The sequence below is a fragment of the Chrysochloris asiatica genome, unplaced genomic scaffold (assembly GCF_000296735.1).
Source record: "Chrysochloris asiatica unplaced genomic scaffold, ChrAsi1.0 scaffold00102, whole genome shotgun sequence".
Lineage (NCBI taxonomy): Eukaryota > Metazoa > Chordata > Mammalia > Afrosoricida > Chrysochloridae > Chrysochloris > Chrysochloris asiatica.
Genome location: NW_006408620.1, coordinates 5,480,591 through 5,501,422, shown reverse-complemented (window position 1 = coordinate 5,501,422; position 20,832 = coordinate 5,480,591). Strand labels below are relative to the sequence as shown.

The following is a 20,832-nucleotide window of genomic DNA, read 5'->3' as shown; positions in this document are numbered from 1 at the left end:
CATAGCAGAAGTGACAGGAACTGAGCAGAGGGGGCCGGGAGGGAACTCCACACTGAGCTGCGCAATCTGGACTTTTTTCAGATGACTCTTCATATGGGCTGTGCTACTGTTGTGGTCTCAAAGCTCTCAAGTTTGTGCAATAAGGGGGAGGGCTGGAGGAGAAAGCTGAAAGACATTCAAGCAGATTTTCTAGACCACTGAGAAAATCTTTATTTACAATAAATTTCAATAAAATTTGCATAAATAGATTCCCAGTGTGGAGTTTTCCCCTCTGATTTCTTCACATCTTTATATAAAGTCAGTCTGTCCTGTTGTCATTACTCCTCTCGGCCACCAGAGTGGCACTGTCATTGGAGGGTGGTGGGGTGCTGCCCGTTAACCGGGGGGCACCTGCAGGCTCCTCGGGGTTCTGTGGGGGAGCGAGCTTGTTGGCACTGCCCCTGTCCTGCAGCCTCCTCTCCATGGTGGCCACCAGGATCTTGAGCCATGTGTTCTCGGTGAGGAGGTCCTCAGAGGCGTCAGCCAGCTCCTGCAGCTTGCGGGCCACTTCCTCGAGCTCTCGGGTCTTCTGTTGGTACAGAGTCTGCAGCTGTGAGCTGTGCTGCCGGAGCAGCTGGTGCTGGTCCTCCAGGGTCTGCTTCTGCCGGAGCAGCCGGTGCTCGTCCCTGCGGGCGCCGGCCAACTGAACTTCCACCTGCACCTGCACGCGGTGAAGGGCACCCAGCTCCGCTCTCAGCTTCTGGATCTCCCGCTCCAGATGGGAGATGTGCCCCTGCTGCAGGGCAGCCTCGCTCTGCAGACAGTCTTTGGTAGGGGCGCTGGCCAGGCTCTGGGCAGTGGACATGGGGCTGGAGTAATGCAGGATGAACTTGAGCAGATTCGGGAGAGTGATGGGGACATCCTCAGGGTATTTGACACTTAGGTCCTTTCTGTAGAGGAAAAAAAGCAGTCATGAGCACGACAATGTTTTCAGTCCAAGGCCGGACTGCAACGTCTAACCAAGACAAGACATTCCAGAGACGGACTGGCAGTCAGCAGGGGCAACGGAATATGACCTGAGTAAGTGCCTTCCAGGTCCCTGGAGTAGCCCCACCCATCAAAGGGAACAGTCATCCTAGTCCCGCAGTCCCTGACTTCAGCTGGTAAAATGTGTGAGTCGTCTGCAGGGAACACGTTTTTACTGCTTCGTCAAAGTGCACAAGGACAGTCAGTCACACTTCACCGTGCCGTCATCCAAACCCTGGCAGGATGATGCACTGGGGGCTTTAAGGAGGATGTGCTCTCATTGTAAGAGAGATCCTGAGCCTTCACTGACATGATTCTTCAGGGCTTGTGTGGCTACAGGAAGTCAGCTTCGGGTGGTTCTCTGTGAAGGTGAGCTAACTAACGCATCCGAACACAAACTTCTACATCCTGCTTCAGTGAGTAACAACAGATTTTTCAAAGCTTGTAAGCAGCCAGCTAAGGTACAACATTCATCTCTCCCTGTGTGGAGGATAGAAGAGTGATGAAAACTGATGTTGCTTAGAGTCAATTAATCCAATGAACCATGTGACCATCTGTCTCCACGACTCTCTGAAAGCAGGACTAGACGGTGCCCAGCTCCGACTACCAATTGCTCTGAAAGGAACCACACCAGAAGATCCTGGATAGAGTAGGAGAAAATGTGGAACACAATTCAAAATCTTAAAGACCAGGCTATTAATCAGAGACTAGAGGAACCCCAGGCTATGGCCATTGGTCACCCCCGTGCCTCAATTTTCAGCCAAGCCTAGACAAGTCTACAGGAGAAGTACCACCACTAGGGAGGCATGCACACCACAGAATGGTCAATGATTCAAGCTCAAATGGGCAGCATTTACCCATGGATAAAACTCAGAAAGGTTGGAGGAGGAGGAGGGAAGCAGGGCACACAGGGAGGGGATGAGTGATGAGACGAAGTGTGTGACTGGTGGACTATACAGCTGGTGATCTGCTCGGCAGACCACTGCTCAGTTTGCAGTAAGAGTTAACAAGAACAAGGCGGCCTGACTTGACCCGCAGGCCCCTCAGCACAGAATGAGGAAGGAGGGGCGAGAGCCCGCTGAGCGCTTTCCCCCAGAGCTTGGTGGTAAGTCCCGATTTAGAAAATTCCTTTTTAGAACTTGCCGTTTAATTGTCTGACAACCCAAGTCTCTACCACAGATACATCTGTGCACACACAAGTCAGCCTCAATCGATCAAAACCACCAGCTTTATGCACGAGGCAGACCAACAGAGGCCTGTCAGTAACCACAGTACTAAAGGGTGCATGGGAGCCGGACTCCAGAGCTAGGCTGCCGGTGGGATGACTAGCTCAGCCACATCTCTCTTCTCCTGACGGACCACATCTGTGAAATGCCCGCAAAAGCATCGCCTACCTCAGTGCACTGGTGAGGGTTAGAGGAGGTAAGTGATGGTCAGTGAATGTTACCTTTAAAAAAAAAAAAAAAAAATGGAAAAAACCAAGAACCCAATCATTAAGGCTTACACACAGCGGCCCTTACTAACCTAAGACAGCCCAAAGGTGTTCTATTTAATGAGTAACCACTGTGGTTACGAAGCGGGCTGTGAACTGCAAGGTCAGCAGTTTGAAACTACCAGCCGTTCTGCAAGAGACAGGTGAGGGTTTCCGTTCCCGTAAAGATTTACAGCCTCAGAAACCCTGTACAGGGTCGCTATGAGTCGAAACCGACTCCATGGCCCATCACCACCACCACCCCTGGTGTAGCGCTCTAGGATAAGTACTGAACTGCTAACCATAAGGTCGGTGGTTCAAATCCACTCCTTGGAAACCCCATAGAGGGTTGCTGAGTGGGAAGTGACTCGACGGCCCTTAACACAACAACACTTACTTATCAACTAAAACCCACTAGGAAATGACGAGGGGGCTTCAAAAAGTACATAGAAAAATGGAATTCCTAGATAAAGAACTTTTTGAGGCCCCCTCTCACAGTCAGCCGTACATGTTGGCCCCTGGAGCAGGGTTAGGACAGGCTGAGAGGCTGCCCCGGTTCTGCCTGCAGCATGAGCTCAGTCTCTAGAGGAGAGACGGGTGCTGCAGACACAGCTGTAGACATAATACTGCACAGCGCCCACCACGCCACCTAATCCCGCATGATCTCTCCTAAGAACGTGGTCATTCCCAATGTGTCCTGTCAAGTGGCCCCACTGCTCACGTGACGACCTCAACTCGCTAGGAGGATGTTTAAGTACCTCCTGCAGGTAAAGGGGGTCCCTGGGTGGGGCAAACAGTTACCCCAGGGAGCAGCTGTACTCCTCAACAGCTGGTTAGCACATAAATAGCCAGGCTTAGAAGGGGGTCATAGAGCGAAGACTCAGGAGCAGGGACCAACATGCTGAGGTGGGTGAGGGTCTTTAACAGGAGCTACACACTGCTGTCTTGGGGGAGTGCACACCCCCTGGCCCTGCCACTTGGACCCCCACATTTTGAAATGCCACACTGAGGCTGACGCAGGGAGGGCCCTTACTAGGAACTTGGCTCTAACCCGTCTCTGGGGGGAGTCTGGAAGCAGGAGCAGGATGGGGCCAGGACACATGAGTGCCAGAGGACGGGCTCTTCCTCGCGGTCTCTCTCCTCTCTGATTACAGAGTAGGGTGAGCTCACTGTAGACAATTCGCAGGGACATAAATTGCACACAAAGTGCCCCCCAAAGCACTGGTGACCCCCACTCCTCCTAAGTCACCACTGTCAACACCTGAACAGGCCTCCTGCGCACACTTTTAACCCTATGCACGCGCATGTTTGTTTCATCACAGCATGTATCCAATTGTATATTCCTTCCACTCAAAGTGCACAGGGATTCTGAAACATGTCTTAGAACAGGTTACCAAAAATTCTTTTTCATCTCCTTTTGTGAGCTGATAGCTTCCATCCTCTCTGCCCATTTACCTTCCAGGTAAACCACACATTCACTGTTGAGCCAACCAACGACAGTCACTTCCCTCCTGACATCAATGACAGGAGATAAGAAATGGTCACAGTAATGGACAAGCCAGCCTGCCTTTGCTTTACCCAGCTCTTCCCATTACAGTGGAATCTGACATCTTCTGAGACTCTGTCCTCACACATTCCTGACCTTCCTGATTTGGGAAAGGGGTACAGGCTGCAGTGCCTGTCCAGTGAACACCTCCCTCATGCCCCCCACCCCGGGAACCACCACCCCCATCCCATGCCTGTCTCTCTCATTTTCAGTAGCTAGTCATTCATCCCATGTGCTGGAGACTTCTCCTTGCACAGACACGTACTGGATGCTATGACTTGAACAACATGTTTGAAAATCGACTTCTTCCAGCTGTATTTGGGATTCTAAAATTACCCTTCACTTAACTCCATGCCCAGCCTCTGTCCCACACAGACAACACTGTGTCTACAGTGCCTTGACTATGTGGCAATTCTTTACACACTTCTTAGAAAGAAAACAGCTCGTCATGGCAGTCAGCAGAATGGGTGAGTCACGTTCTGTTTTTAGTGCGTGATTTGACAGAACCCTGCTAGCGAAAGACGAATTCCAGAGACAGTTCTTTGAGATAACAAGCACAATCTGAGGAAATGACTCCATGTATATGAAGGAAGCCCTCTCATGGAGCAACACGGAAAACAGCTGAAATAAACCGTCAAAGGGACGCACGCAACTAGAACAGCAGTCGGCACTCGTGGGAAGTAGGAGCCAAACTCAAGTGGTCCTGCAATTGCTCGTCCCTCTAATAGGGTGCTGTCAGAGCAACGTGACAGGGTCCCTGAAAGTACCCATCCTCCTAAAAACAACAGGAATCTGCAAGGAGGGAGGACACAGTCAGTCTGGTGGGTTTTAAAGGGCAAAGCATTCACACCCCCGTTCACTATCTGTGAGGCTGACTTCCCCTGGGCTCATGCCCATCTTTGCTTGCTGGGGTTGTCAGACTACTTGCTGGAATACCTGAACTTGGAATCCTTTATTCAGATGTGGGGCAATCGAGGCATACATGCCGGGGGCAGTCTGCACCTAGGGGGAAGGCAGGGCGGTGCAGTCCTTCTCTTACAGCAGAGATGAGGTGGTGGTTGTGAGGACTACATCAGATGGGGTGAAGGTAAAAAGCCTGGGGTGGGCAGGGCCTGGCATCCCATAACGCTCAAGAGATTAGCGGTTGTTTTTTTCTGCAAACATGTGGAGTGCCTTCTGGTCATTTCGGCATCCTCGGTGCTACAAAAGTTAACTGAGCTCTGGCGGCCACGTTAATGCTCGTATCAGAAAAAGACTGCAAGGAGCAGGCTCTTAACAAACACCAAGGAACTCGACACAAAAGCCTTTTTACCCATTTTGTTCCCTAATGGCACATTTTTGGACAATACATTTATTTCACTCAGGATAGTAAAACCGTATCAGTCTGACAACTCTAATAAATATGATTTACACTGTACTTTCCTGAAGTATCTTAAATCCATGTCATTTTTAGACCTCAACAAAAGAATCCTATGAACCTGAGTATCAGATAAATATAGCATTACCTGTTGCAGGGAAAAAATAGGACGGTAGGAAGACGGTCAACCATAAATTCCCAAGGGAGATCGTTCTGCGCTACGTTGATCCTGTCAAAGGAAAACGAGACTAAGCAGAGAAGGTCAAAGAGCAGCCTAAGAAAACGCTAACTCGAGAGCACTTTCTCCGATAGGTGAAGGGCCAGGAGCGTTCTCCACCACACACTGGAGTGGCTCCTGAGTGGCTGCTCACCAGTGAGTTCACTGAGCACCACTGTCATGGTCCTGAAGTGAAAATGAACTTCCCAGAATGCATCACAGACCGCCATAAAGAGCAGTCTGCTCCCCGACAGGATCTGGCCGTGTCGTTTGGCTTTTGGCAAAAGGAAGGGAATCATTATGTCTGAGTGAACCACACCAAGCCTCAGGGAAGAAGGGAGGAAATGGGGGAGATGGAGGAAATGGAGGAGGGTATGAAACCTTATTTTCTATATTTTGTAAATTTGGACAAAGAGCCAAAAACATGTATTTTCTTAGCGACTCTAGATGAGTCCTAAATTGCTCAAGCTGCTCTCAGTCACTGTCACATTCCCTCCAGCACTGAAGAGCTGCTGGGGGCAGGGGGGAACTGGGACACTCCCGGGGGGAGGCAAGCACTCACCCCTGCCAGGGGCCCAGCCTTCCTGACATTCACCAACAGTACCAACAAAAAGGCAGACACATTGTGAATCACTGACTGGATGGAAGCTTTCAGAGAGTCTGACCAGGGCAGGGAGGGGGGTAACACAACCGAACTACAATGATTTTCCATGGCTTTACTAGCTATTCGGTGCTGTTGTCTCTGTCTATGACAGCCTTTCTGAAGCACCAGGGATTGCATTTTTTAAAACAACCGAATGCTACATTCTATAACCAAAGTCTTTTTCCCGTTTCACTTTCACTTCAAAGAAAGACCAAACTATGAAATGAAAGAGAAAAACATCGTAAAAACTCACTCCAAATTCCACTGGGCTACTAATGACCTCATTCCAGAACTCTTGCTCAGGTTTGGTGTGACATGTATTTGTGTTGTTGTTGTTGTTGTTATTTAGTGCCATGGAGTCGGTTCCGACTCATAGTGACCTTGCACAGGGTTTCCAAGGCTGTAAATCTTTACGGGAGCAGAACGCCTCATCGTTCTCCCATGGAACCGCTGGTAGTTTTGAACTGCTGACCTTGAGTTTGGCAGCCCAACTCGTAACCACTACGCTACCAGGGCTGTAATATCATACATTTCGGAGTCCTGGTGTGGCATTGTGGGATAATGCACTGGACCTCAAGGTTGCTGTGAACCACAAGGTTGGTGGTTCAAATTCACCAGCCACTCATCAGGCTGGACAGGGTCACTATGAGTCGAAACCAACTTGATGGCACTTAACAACAACAATCATGCATATTTCATACTTAGTCAACTCACAGATGAAAAGGGCTGTTTTAATGGATGGAGAGAAATTCCATCAAATGCCCCTGTTCCTTCCTGTTGGGTAGATCCTACTGTCATGGTCAGTTCAGCCTTCTTCTGAATTCCTATTGCCTTCATTCCCCAAAGGGAAATTGTGGATGTTGTTAAGTACATATTGGTATTTGCGACTCCTAGCAACTTTGTACAGAGTTTTAAGGCGTGAACTGCTGACCTTGTAGTTAGCAGTCCAGAGCTTATCTTAGAGCATCACACCAGGATTTCACATGAAATTAACTGGCTCAAAAACACACACACGTTCCTGTAATTTCCTGAAAATATTACTAAAATGCTTTCTAAAAAGTGACGCCAATGCACTCACGACATTAACAACGGCCAACGGCATCAATCTTACTTTAGTGGACTTACACATGTACCGTCATTTAAAGCCATTCCTGCTCACAATGTACACATGCCACTTTGCTGCTTTAATTTACACGTATTAGGTTATAACCTCCCCGCTTGCTTATTTACTCTCTCTTCTTACATGAACAATCAGTTAATGTCCTTTGGTCCCTTTCTCAGCTGTTTCTAAAACCATCTGATTTCTGCAGAGTCTCCAGTGCCAAGTCCTGCTTCTGAATCCTGGGTCCCTCCCATGTAGCAATCGTGTGACGGGACAAGGTATTTAACCTCGCTATGCCTCAGTTTCCTTACCCACAGGTGATAATCGTACCTGCTTCCCAGAGCACTGGGAGGATTAAGTGTGACATCAGAACAGTAAGTCCTCAAATTTGGCTGACTGTTACACAAAGTATATAAAGCAGGTTAATTATGGATGCTGTAATGTGTAGTTGGAGTCCTGACCCTGTGGGTTAATGCTCCGGATAGCAAAGTTGGTCTGAATTGCAAGGTCGGAGATTCAAGCTCACCAGCCACTCTTTGGAAACCCTATACAGGGTCGCTATGAGTCGGAACTGACTCGATGGCACTTCACAACAATATGTAATTATTGCTCTTTTGTTGTTTTGTCTTTTTCTTGTACTTTATTTAGTGGCATCTAGTCGTCTTTATTTTTCCATCTGCTTCTACTTTGACAAATTTCCCTCACAAAGGAACTAACAAATTCAATATTCTGTCTTCTGCTGTTTCCTGAGATTGGAGCTTTTATAGTTAATTCTAACATATATTGGGGGTGGGGGGCTGCAGGGGGGTGGAAGGTAAGGCTTAAATCCAAATAATTCTCTCCCTGAAACTGGTTACTACTTTATTAAAAAAAAAAAAAAAACTCTTTGATCCCTTTCTCTAAAAAACTACTGAAAATATTTTTGTTTGTTCAAAAGCTCTCATATAGTACCCATGAGTTCACAAAACTACAACACTTGGGTGGCAACCAACACCTCCTCCTCTTCACTTTACTGACAAGGAGGATGAGGAGGGAGGCTCAGCTCAGTGGGGAGCTCTGTCAAGGCCTCTGGGTCAGGCCGCCCCTATCCAGCTAGCTGGGCCCAGGCTCCGCACAGGGCATCCCAAGGAATGGGCCATGGTGTGGGGAGGCATGGGAGTGGGGCTCCTCTTGCAGAACTCTCCTAGAAATCCCATCAGGGCTCACACACCGACATCAAGGGAAGAAAACATTCAAAATTCACTGAGAAAACTCAGGCTTGAAGCTGACACACGTCTTACCCAAGAGAGTGGAGAGCAGCCCCCTTACCTTGCCACTGTGAAGGTATCTGCTGGCAGGAGACGAGCTAGCTGGATAAAGATGTGATTGAGGGACAGACAGAAGCCACACCACTGTGCATAGTAAAGCAGCAACACGTCCTGTGGGAAAGGACAGAGACCGTTACTTGGAGCGCCTCACTGCACCCGGCAGGCATTGCCTACCCGCTGCCTACTGTGGGAATCAGGATTAAAAAGTTTCATCTTAGATCTTTCCAATGACATACGTTCTTGAGAACTTCTAACTATTAGAAACTCGCCATGTAATTCACTCCTGTCCCTCAAGAACACTGTGTCTGCAGAAATGATGTGCGTTAAGAGGCAGATGGCTCAATCTGTGCTGCTCTCGCAACTCCATACCTGTTTTTGGAGGACTACTTCCCAAAAGGTATCGGTTGTCACTTCAGTGATTAAATGCTGAGAAGGGAACTGGGCCGAGTCACTGCCAATCAGATGCCTTTTCAAGGGACTGTAGAGAACGCTGAAGTTCTGAATAAAAGACTCTACAAACAGAGAGAAAGAGGGATCAAGTCTTCTCTTGGTATACTGCGAGTAGAGTAGCTTTTCAACAATGGGTGGCTTCACAGGCTCACCCTTTTCCTGCTTCACGTACAGGCAAAACCCTGAACAAAGCCATCAAGCCCGGCTGAGACAGGAATTCACTCCACGGACGGTAACTCAGATAATGTGGAAGACAGGGATGATGTGGGCCATTTCCTTATTCCGATTTTTCTCTTTTTTCAGGTTAAAAAACAATAAACTCAATTATATTTAATGGGAAAAGTACATAAATAAAACCCATGGATAATTCAAGTCATCCCAAAAACCTAATGGGAGCTAACAGATTCTCCGCCCCACGGCCACTACCATCCTGTGCTTCCTTGGCCTCATCGGGAGTCTCCTTTTTCTTTCTTCCAGCTCCCTCCACTCTGAGGTCTTAGCAAACAGTGGCGGACTGGATGTGAAGAATGAATGCCCTGTGAATACTGAAGAGGCCGTATTAGCAGCATCTGAATAACACCTCCTTCTTGTGGCTGTGTTTTTGAAACATAAAACCAAGAACTATTTCCTAATCTGAATGAAACCTAAATTCTGCCCTAGAGTCAGCTGACTTTAGAATCCATTCCGAACCAACCACATCATAAAGTGAATGGTTTCTTTCTGTTTTCTTAACAAAGGCCCTTCAAATTTTGTTACCAATGACAGGGCAATGGAGAAGTGGGTTGGGTGGATTTAGAAGACTAAAAGTAATCTGAATGAACCATTCAGATGACGCTTGAATGCCAAGTTATTGAATGTACTGTGGTCTCATGGGAGTTTTGAGTACAACTGAACAGAGCTCAGAAAAATCCAACAAACAGAGCCTTCCAATATACAGCCTTGTTTCAGTTTAAGAAAACTCACACTGAATACGAGCCCACCAAAATGTAATTTTAGAAACCCTCACTAATACAATGGAAATAACAAATAATGGAAGTAATGTGCCACATAAATCCTTCGGTACTTCCTACAGTGAATGATCACAGGGTTTCATTAAACACCAAGGTGCCTCAGTGTTGATATAATCTGATGTAATTCGTAATATTTACCTCCATCCGTTTACAATGTGTCTGTCGTACCCCACAAGCCTCGCCTGTACTTCAGGAGAACTGTTAAAAGGGCTTTAGGGGTCTGGCCTTTCATACTGTCCTACGTAGGAAAAGAGAAAGCTTCCTGCCGAATCCCCTGTATCTGGCAAACACTGACTGCCACCTGGGTTTCCACCTCAGCTTCTGAATCCTCACTTCTTAGTGTGTGTCACTGCGGATGGCGGCAGAGTCCTGGGACCAGGATAGCTCAGTTTACCTCACTGCTGCTGCCAAGCCCCAAGGGCAAGAGCTTGGATGTGTTCCCGTCATGGGCCCTTCACCCCAAAGGTGATTCCTGTGGGGTGCCATGTGACCTTCATTTACTGGTAGGTACTCGAGGTTATACAACAGCATTGTTCAAATGACAAATGTCTCTAGAACTAGGACTGAGGAACTGTTTGTTCCATTTAATAGACTGAACTGGCGACTGGTAACAGAGTGACCAGTTGGAATCTACAGATAAAGTAAAGCCCAAGAGTCCCCACTGTACTCTCTCTACCAGTGTACCAAGACCCTACATCAAAGTTACCTACAATACGCACACCTGACGGGGCCTGGGGAAGCAGAACCGCCTACAGTACCTAGGGTGCACTTCATAAGAGCTTGTTTGGGGTCCAAGATATAGTGAGCCTCTTCCTTCACGTCCACAATGGCAGCAAATTCTTTGGCGCGAGTGACGCTTGGCGCCCCCAGCCGCTCTGCATATAACCAAAATAAATTGGAATCCAGAAGGTAGATATTTAGGGTCTTGTTGGTTCTGCAGCTGAGACCCGTGAAGAGTGTGCTACCCACGTCCAGCACTTCGGGGAAGAGGAACCGGGTCTCCTCAATGTGAGGAACGGAGCTCGGGGAGTCAGCCTCGCATTTCTTCTCGAGGGAGGAGAATGAGATGGCTGGGCTTTCAAAGGCCTCTTGTGCAGAATCAATGAAGCCTGGCACGCCCCTGCTGATGGTCCTGCAACATGCAGAGTAGTAGCTGAAAGGGTTGTAGGAACTTAAAAAATTGCTGCACTCGATGCTGTCTGATGCCACATGATAAAAGGTCTGCTCCTTGAGGTAGAAGGAATCCAGAGCTGCCGCCATCTCAAAAAAGCTGCAGGGCGGCCCGCCCACCGAGCTGGGTGTGATGCCCCCTGTGGTCTGGTTGACACACAGCTCACACACGTTGTGGGTCCTGGAGATGGCACGCCACTGGGGCAGCACCACAGTGTTGCAGCAGGGTGACGTGGTGACGTGTTGATTCGCGGGGGGTCTGGCAGCTGGGCTGGCAGCTCGGGTGCCAATGACTGGAATGCCGGCGCGTCCACCCGCCGCAGATGCTGGAGGAGGCGCTCCACCACCTGGTCTCCGTGACAGTTGTTGTACTCCAAGGCCACTTCGGTGATCTGAAACACAGGGGACGTCCGTGAGAGGCGGAAGGAGGGGGGTCTGATGCTGAGGTACAGTGGGGGGAGGGCAGAACTGGGAGACTGGGGTCTGTGATTCATGAGAATGAAACCTGGCCAGGGTAACTGCCTAACTGTTTCAAACGTCCTCACTGGCCAAGCCTCCGATTCCATCTCAACAATGCAGCTTCTTCAACTTTCTGCCATCAACTAGGCGTAAAGGTGGTAACAGAAAAAGAAGGCTGTCTTGTGTGACTTGTGTGACTAGAGCGTTTATCTCCTTCCACTGCACCCAAACCCCCAACAACTTCCTTGTCACTACTTCCCACAGACCCTGCTCCCCCCTCATCCCCACTACCATCATCTGAGTTCAGGTTCTGGCCCTGCGACTTCTCACTGTCCGAAACACCACTGCCAAGACAACCCAGCTCTGGGCACACCTTTTCATTGTCAGGAAGACCTGGATGGCTACGGTTAATCCTGAGACCCTCAAAGCAGTACCCAGCACCCTCCTTCCAAAAGCTTCTTCTGAGTTTCCTCCAAGCAGCCCTTTCTGGAGCGCACTGACCACACAACCTGTATGACTCCTAGTTCCTAAAGCTGCTCCATCTGTCCCCCACCCCTGAGCCTTTGCTCAAGCTGTGCCTTCCCTGCAGTTTCTCTCAATTCACCGAGATCTTGGTGACCCTGGGAGGTCCATCTCCAACACCCTCGGCTCCAAAGTCGCTTTAAGTCCTTTCCTGCCCAGCCCCAACTGGCCTAGTCCTGATGCTGGGCCTAGGGCTGACCTTCTCTACCTGGAATGATAAGCAGGCTCCTGTTTCCCTATAGGAGGCCTGATTGCCACAGTAGTTAAGCAGCTGGCTGTTAACCCAAAAGGTTGGTGGTTCAAATCACCAGATGCTCCCTAAGAGAAGACGTGGCAGCCATCATTGCGAAGACTAACAACTGTGGAAACTGTCCAGGGCAGTCAGACTCTCTTCTGTACGGTTACTATGAGTCACAACCGTCTTGATGGCAGTGGGTTTGGATTCATCCTACTGGACAAGTCTTGATCTTCTACCTCTTTTCTCTGCTCTTGTTCCTTACCATTGTTGTCGTTGTTAAGTGCCATCGAGTATACTCTGACTCATAGTGATCCTGCACAAGGTTCCCAAGGAGCAACTGATGAGTTTGAACCAACAACTTTGAGGTTAGCAGCGCAGTGCTGATTCAACAAAGTCCCACCAGTACTCCACTCCCCCAGTTGTTGTTGTTAGGTGCCATCAAATAGGTACTGACTCATAGCGACCCTACGCACAAGAGAACGAAACACTGCCTGGTCCTGGGCCAACCTTATAATTGTTGCCACGCTTCAGCCCATTGATGCTGCCACTTGGCCAATCCAGCTTGCTGCGGGTCTTCCTCTTTTTCTCTGACCCTCCACTTTACCAAACATGGTATCCTTCTCCAGCAACTGCTCCCTCCTGACAGTATGTCCGAAGTATGAGAGACAAAGTTTGGTCATCCTGGCCTCCAAGGAGCACACTGGCTGCACTTCCTCCAACACAGATCTCCCTACCACAGTGCTCACTAAATATTTGTTAACCTGACCTGAAATGAAGAGGGAAACTTACACACAGATACAATTCTTAATACTACTAAGACACCGAGTGGTTTTCATCAATTCCACCCATGTGACAGGGACACTGAGTCCAGAGGGAAGGAGCCACAAGCAAAGCCACAGTCTAAAGGAGGTCTGTCTGCAGGTGGAGATGGGAGGATCAGGGGAGATGTTCAGTTGCAAACAAAGGTCTGGTCCCTAAATCCAACCATATCCACGGAACAGAAGAACTGAGCTCGTGCCACACATCAGCACCCTGCCCATGACCCTGACACCCCCAACCCAGACCAGGCAGAATGCTTCACAAGTGCAAGTGAAAATGCATAACCAGAGCCACCACTTTAGCTGAAAACCTCACTTTTCCTACAAGGAGTTTGAAGGCGTTTTTGTTGTTGTTAGGTGCCATCGAGTCAGTACAGACTCATAGTGACTCTATGCACAACAGAACAAAACACTGCCCGGTCCTGCAACAACCTCACAATTGTTACTATTTTTGAGCCCATTACTGCTGCCACTGTGCCCATCCATCTTGCTGGAGGTCTTCCTCTTTTCTGCTGACCTTCCACTTTACCAAACACGATACCCTTCTCCAGGGACTGGTCCTTCTTGACAATATGTTTGAAGTACGAGAGATGAAGTCTGGCCATTCTGGCGTCCAGAGAGCACTCTGGCGTACTGCACTTCTTCCAAAACAGATCTGTTTGTTCTTTTGGCAGTCCATGGTACTTTTAATATTTTCCTCCAACAACGTAACTCAAATGCATCAAGTCTTCTCCAGCCTTCCTTACTCACTGTCCAACTTTCACACGCATATGAAGTTACTGAAAACACCAGGGCTTAGGTCAGGTGCATTTTCCTTCTCAAACTGACATCTTTCTCTTCAACACTTTAAAGAGGTCTTGTGCAGCCAATGTGCCTAATGCAATACGTTATTTGATTTTTTGACTGCTGCTTCCATGAGTGTTGACGGCTGATCCGAGCAAAATGAAGTCTTTTCTCCATTTATATAGATGTTGTTTAATAGCCTAGTGCTGAGGACTGTTATTTTCTTTACACTGAGGTGCTTCCCATACCCAAGGCTGTGTTCTTTGATTTTCATCAGTAAATATTTTAAGCCTTCTTCACTTTCAGCAAGAAAGACTGTATCATCTGCATAGCACAGGTTGTTAACGAGTCGTCCTCCAATCCTGATGTCACATACTTACTTAATCTGTGTGCTGAGCATATAATCCAGCTTTCGGATTATATGCTCAGCACACAGATTAAGTAAGTATGGTTGTAGAACACAACCCTGGGACACACCTTTCCTAATTTTAAACCATTCAGTGATCCCTTATTCTGTTCAAACAACTGCCTCTTGGTCTCTGTACAGTTTCCTCAAATGAGCACAAGTAAGTGTTCCGGAATACTCAATTCTCCAAAATGTTGTTCATAACAAGACTCTCATGATTCAACAGCGAGTAACTGTTATCATGACTAATGGCAATTGTAGCAACTGTAAAGGTAAAAGTGTTGTAGCAAAAAGGGGTGAGTTGTCGATCTTACAGTCCCAGAGTGGAGGACCCTGGGACCATCAAGGAAGAAGAGCAGGTGCAGAGTGTGGGACCCTACCCAGAGAAGTGGCAGCGCCAGAGATGGAGGCAAAGCTGATGACATGGAGAGACGGAGCAGCTGAGGACTCTAGACTCATGGAGGGAGAGGGGATGTGTGCTGGCAGCTGGGGGGCAGGCTTACGGGGTGTGCTCTTTGGCTATTTGAATGACTGTACATTCCTGAATGTTTTGGTGCACATCCAAAAAAAAACAAAAACACAACAGAGGGAATAGAAGCAAATACATCATTCAAATACTGTTGAATGAAGAAACATGCAGGGGATTGTAATCATTGTAATGAAATGAAGACGAAAGAATGAGTGTAAAACTGATGTTCCCCCATGTAAACTATCACTCAATTCACAATAAAAACTCTTTTCAAAATGTTGTCCATAGCTTGTCATGACCCACACACTCGAAAGTGTTTGTGTGGCCAATAAAGCACAGGTAAACATCTTTCTGGTATTGTCTGCTGTCAGCCATGGTCCATCTGACATTGGCAATGATATCCCTCGTTCCCTCGTTCCACGTCCTCTTCTGAATCTGGCTTGAAGGCTCTTAGTATTCGATAGAGTAAAGGCCTGGGAGAATATTCTAGTTCATAAACATCCACGTAGCAAAGACTATCTAAAGAAATGAAGTTTTATGACCTCGAGTGCTTTCTAATTAGAGAAGAAACAAAGCTATTGCATCTCTTCCCTTCCCAGCAGAACACCATTCATTGAGAAGATTTCCCAGCAGGGGTAGGAGCTTTTAACAACAGGACTCTGGGCCAGCAGAGTGTAGGCTCTGGCGGAGCCTGGTGAGGGCTACACTGCTTCTGAAAGTGATCGGGGTCAATTAAGGCATCCCTGAGGGCAGGAAAAAAAGGAACCTCAGTAAATCCAATTTAGCAAGCCTTGGCTCCCTCTGCTGATTGCTACCGCTCTAAGTGCCTCCAAATGATCCATGTACAAAATAAACTCTCACCCAGAGAGGCTGTGCCCCAGATGAGGGGCAAGCACTCGGCAGTAGAGGTCTTGGGGAACGCCTCTGATTAACCGCACGGTAGGGACAGCTGCTCCAGGCAGTGGGCTGGTTGCCTCTTTCCCACTGTCCAGAGGACGCTCAGACCCCCAACAATGGCATTTCCTCAGCCACCTAAACCCTGCCCTGTCTCTGCCATTCTCCCTGCCCCACCTCCAGAGGGGAGGCTCCTAGCAGTCCCCTTATGAAGAGGCATGCATGGGCTTCCCTGCAAGGCCTGGTTTTGCTTTCCTTGTCCTTATGCCCCATGACCCCCAGAGGCCAGGGAGGCGGCAGCCGTCCCTACCCTAGGCTACCCTGGGCGTGGGCTTTGGGGCCCCTCCCTCCTGCTCATTCATAGAAGGAAAGTGTCACACTGTCAAGACACAGAGGCCACTGTAAAGGCCTCTGGGTGTGGAAAGAGAGAAAACAGCCGACGTGAAGCAGGTTTCCCTGCTCCATAAGCAACAGACAGATGGACAAGGCCCTACTGAGCACGATGACTCTTACCTCATCTATTAAAGGGTGGCTTTCTGCGAGGGGATCGAAAGGTATGAATAAAAACAGTGCCGGTCCTTTCTTCAGTTCATTATTCAGCAGAAGACTCTTGCCGCCGTGCGGCCGCAGCCACCGAAAAAGCATCTCACGGTTTTCTAAGGCCCATGTACAGATGTTCTCGGCGGTGTAGTTCATGATCTCCCTGGGAAAGACCTGTGGAAGACACACACACACACGGATGACACAGCGCTGAGAGGTCAGGCAGGATCCTGAGAGGCCCAATGACCCAGCATCTCACAAGGGAGGGAGAGAAAGGTGCTCAGCATTTGGGCAGCTAAAAACAGAGAACATGGCCTCGGGCCCTCAAGCAGTGGAAAAGCAAACACAACTGTCATAAGTGATGTTCAGCTCACGCGAACTCTCGTTTCTCTTTCGGTAGACTCATCTATCAACAAATAGTGTGTGCCCTGCTTCTAACAACCTGTCCTCAGGGAGCCATGAAATAAGACTGGGAATTTTCTAAAGGACTCGTGTGAACCCAAGGGAAGAGAGATAATGGGGTCAGGACCATCAAAATCTGCTCCAGAAGGGCAGGCATGAACACTCCATGAGGGCTGAGGCTGGTGTCTGTTTTATCTCCAGAGACCAACTCAACCAGTATCTGACTGCGCCTACGCACCAATGACCTAGGACTGGCACGAGGCATGGACCACCTCATACGTGTATGGGATGAAGGAAAGAGACACGCATGCTTTTGTTTTACTATAGCAACTCAAGGGTGTGTGCAATCAAACAACTACTTTATTTCAATGAAAATAAAAAATCACTGGATTTCAAATCAAACTGCCAGAAGAGTGCTTTGCACGAGAGGGTTCCACAAAGTTAAGATTACTTCCCAGCCTCAGCAAGAGATTTCAACTGCTTCAGAATGGAGACGTGCACCTTTCTGTTCGGTTCTTTTATGTACTGAGCTCCCATTGGTGTCTCTCTTGACAGAACAAACCTGCCTTTAAAAGGACGACCGAGGTGAAGTCTGAGGCCTGCCTCCACATCTCCATCTATTTACACCTCTTCCTGTGGTTGCTTTCCTAGAAACAAGGATGCAGGAGAATGGTCCATGGCAGATGCACATGAAATCTGAAGATGTGCAGGCAGAGGCACGAGGAGGATGTGTGGGTGACACAGGGACCATAACACACAAAAATGCATCTGCGTGTCAGGATATAAACTGCAAGAAGAAGAGCATAATGTCTGGCTACCAGAGGCAGGCAGCAGCAATGACTGGCAATCCAGGGAGCACCCCTTGGAGAGTGAGGGTCTAGCAGTAACTTCTGTGCAACAAGACTATGATGCAGAGTCAAGGGGAGCAGAGACTTCAAGGGCTGGCCACATTGGGGACAGGGGTCTTCATCTTCACACACCATGTCAGATGCCAGCGCTGGCAATGCAATTAGAGACATAAAAACACTTAAGACGACCTCTCAGGATGTGACTGCAGACGTAGCAATAAATCACAAGCAGATGCACAGACCAAGTAACAACCAGGCCAAAGCTCAAAAACAGCGGAGTTGAAGCTGCTCCACCAAAAAGCAAATAAAATCAGGGAGCACAAGCAGCCATGGAGAAGCAGGGGTGTCTGGGGGGAGAAGCCATCAGCTTCTCACTGGGACTGGACACAGACTTCAAAACTCCATGACCTCCTCGAGGGAGAAATGCATGTCATATTGCCACCCTAAACACATGGACAAATGAACAAAGAGCACAGTCCAATGGCAGCTTGACCTATAAGAATGTGGGTACAGAGAAACACACCTGAAGCAGAGTGACTGCAATTTCATTCAGCCAGACAAACCAACAAGGTTGTACCAGTCTAGGACTATAAACAAAGAATGTCTGGATGTTAAATCCAAGAGTCCTTTGATGGCCGGGTTAGTAACCTGGGCCTAGGCTCCAGGGTGGGGAGGTAGAACTCTCAATGTGCATCTAAAACCCTGAGCACTTTCCTAGGGAGAACATGCATAGCTTTCTTCCAACTCTCAAAGGAGTCTGTGGCCTAGACAAAGTTAAGAACCACTACACTAACAGAAACGCAGTTTCAAAATACTTACAAGTGACGTGTTGAAATGTCTATGTAAATACACACTTCCAGAGTGCACTAAGGACACCAGTTTCGCAAGATGCTTATTTGTGATAACCCCAAATCGTACTGTTCCTAGGTAATCTGAAACAGAAAATGTTCCTTTATTAAAGAAAAGCCCTATGCCTTGAAACAACCACAGAACCCAGTGATCACCCTTGCAGCACGTGTCCCCCAGAAGCTCAGCTCTGTCTGGTCCCCTTGCCTAGGCAGGCAGAGGGGAGGATGGGTGGACACGTTCCTCCTGAAGCTGGCCCCCATCCATCAGGTCCCCTGTCCCAGATGTGACTGCGTGACTTCCTCTCTGGCTCCTCAGAGCCCAAGCACGTGTTGATCTTACTCGCAGTCTGGGAGCTTCCCGTGGTAAGCTCCTCCTCGCCATTCAGACCTCAGTGTGGACTCCATGCTCTGAGGAGCCTTTCTTGATCCCCTACCTAAAGGTAGAAGTCAACAATGGGAACTGGGGTAGGGAGTCTTCCCAGCCCCCACTCAGCCCCTGCCTGTCTCTCTCTTGGTGAACAGTACTCCTCAGCAACTACATATTCTGCTTGTTTAGACTTTCTGTGGCCTGGTTTTCCCTTCAAAACAGAGGGACATGCCTCCTCGAGCAATGCCTGGGCATATGCAAGGGGAGCAGGAGGTTCTGCTAAATGAGTGAACCTACCCTTTATAACGAGCTCGTACAAAGCAATAAGAAAAGAAAAGGGTTAATAAATGGGTAAACCCAGAAAAGGAATAAAAATGCTAATGACAGAAAAATCAACATTTCAGAGGAAAGAACACTGACACAAAATACTAGTATTTGCTTCAAATTGTCTAAAAAATTAAGACTTGGGAAATTCCACGTTATTGATGCCACCACCCCCACCACCCCCCAAAGACTGTGTAAGGTCACATACTGCTGGTGCTGTGGTTGTTTAGTGCCATTAACTCGGTTCTGACTCCTAGTGACCTTGTACAGGTTTGAACATCCTCCACAGTGTTTAACTCCGGGTGGGATGGGGAACTGACATGGCCCCTTGGGAGAGCAACGAGCTGTGTGGACTGTGATGGAGAGTGGATACAGCAATACCACTTCTTAGTTTCAGCCCCAGAGCAACATCCACACATGAGCAGTGAGAGTTACATGCAAGGTGAGACAACAGGAAATACTGGCAGATGCTAGAAAACAATGAGGTAAGGCTATCGCTATCTGTACAAACAAGACATTTTCAAGATACATGTGAGTGAAAACGAAAGCTGAAGTGAGATAAAATGACCTTTTATGTTTAAGAACACAGAAGACCCATACTTATAAAACAATTCGCTTTTTTCCCCTAAAGGCACATATGTTTAGAAATGTATACAGGACAATAAAATGGTTTTATGTTAGGGGAGGGAAATCAAATAGGACTTTATTCTCATTTATAAAATTTTCACTTTCCTCAAGGAGTTAATACTGTCATGCTTTTGTGATTAAAAATTGACCTCAGTTTTAATGTTAGGAGGATGATGAGATACAGTGTAGGAAAGGGTACATTCTTCCCTGTTTCTATTCTGGTTACTTGTTAAGTGCCACTGAGTTGGTTCTGACCCATAGCAACCCTGTATAGGGTTTTCGAGGAGCAGCTGGTGAGCTTGAACCGTGAACCCTGTGGTTCAAACTGACTTTGCAGTCCAGCACATTAACCCACAGCACCACACCAGGACTCCATTCTGCTTATTAACAGGTATCAAATAAAACACCAATTAAACTCTGAATGTTGCCAAGTTAGATCTAAGGAATCAGTGTATTAAAAAACACACATGAAAGGGATTGGTTATATGAGGGTGGGGGTGAGGAGGAAGGAAAAGGGTTGAGAGAAGGGTAGTAGGAACCAATGGTGAAATTGCTGTATTTGACTCTCAGGAGTGACTGTAATGTGTCACGCATCCTTCACACACCCCCACACTAAACTGATCATACCAACCAGGAAGCCCAGAGCTCAAGGTGGAAAATAAACACTAATTCAGGAACCCATCAGTACTGCAGATGAATAGTGCCAGGGTGAAGGGGGCGGGGGCAAAGAAGCAACCTATGTGGAAAAAACCCTCTATCTTCACTCAATACTGTAATGCTAAAGACAAAAACAATGCCACACATGCTGTGAAACTACTTAGCAAATGTGGTTCTCAAGGGGGGTTAAGTTAGCAATTCTAAAGCGACTAACATACTGACTTATTTGTACAGTCAGTATATGACAGACAAGAGCTGGGTTTCTCACCGTTGGAGAAAGAAGCTACTTATGCATGAGAAGGAAGCTACAATGAACCTTGTGTCAGATAGGAATCAAAGGCCATTCGTATAA

At 47.9% G+C, this 20,832-nt stretch overlaps 1 protein-coding gene across 1 annotated transcript in view; it reads right to left on the bottom strand.

The window, feature by feature from the left end:
* Positions 1-298: 298 nt before the first annotated feature.
* The window catches only part of TXNDC11 (thioredoxin domain containing 11), a 76,758-nt gene continuing 56,224 nt past the window's right edge, over positions 299-20,832 (bottom strand). Inside the window, 8 exon segments of the mRNA XM_006867212.1 lie at positions 299-929; positions 5,528-5,608; positions 8,650-8,759; positions 9,018-9,160; positions 10,867-11,521; positions 11,524-11,670; positions 16,381-16,581; positions 18,477-18,589. Coding sequence (XP_006867274.1) covers positions 299-929; positions 5,528-5,608; positions 8,650-8,759; positions 9,018-9,160; positions 10,867-11,521; positions 11,524-11,670; positions 16,381-16,581; positions 18,477-18,589 — 2,081 coding nt within the window.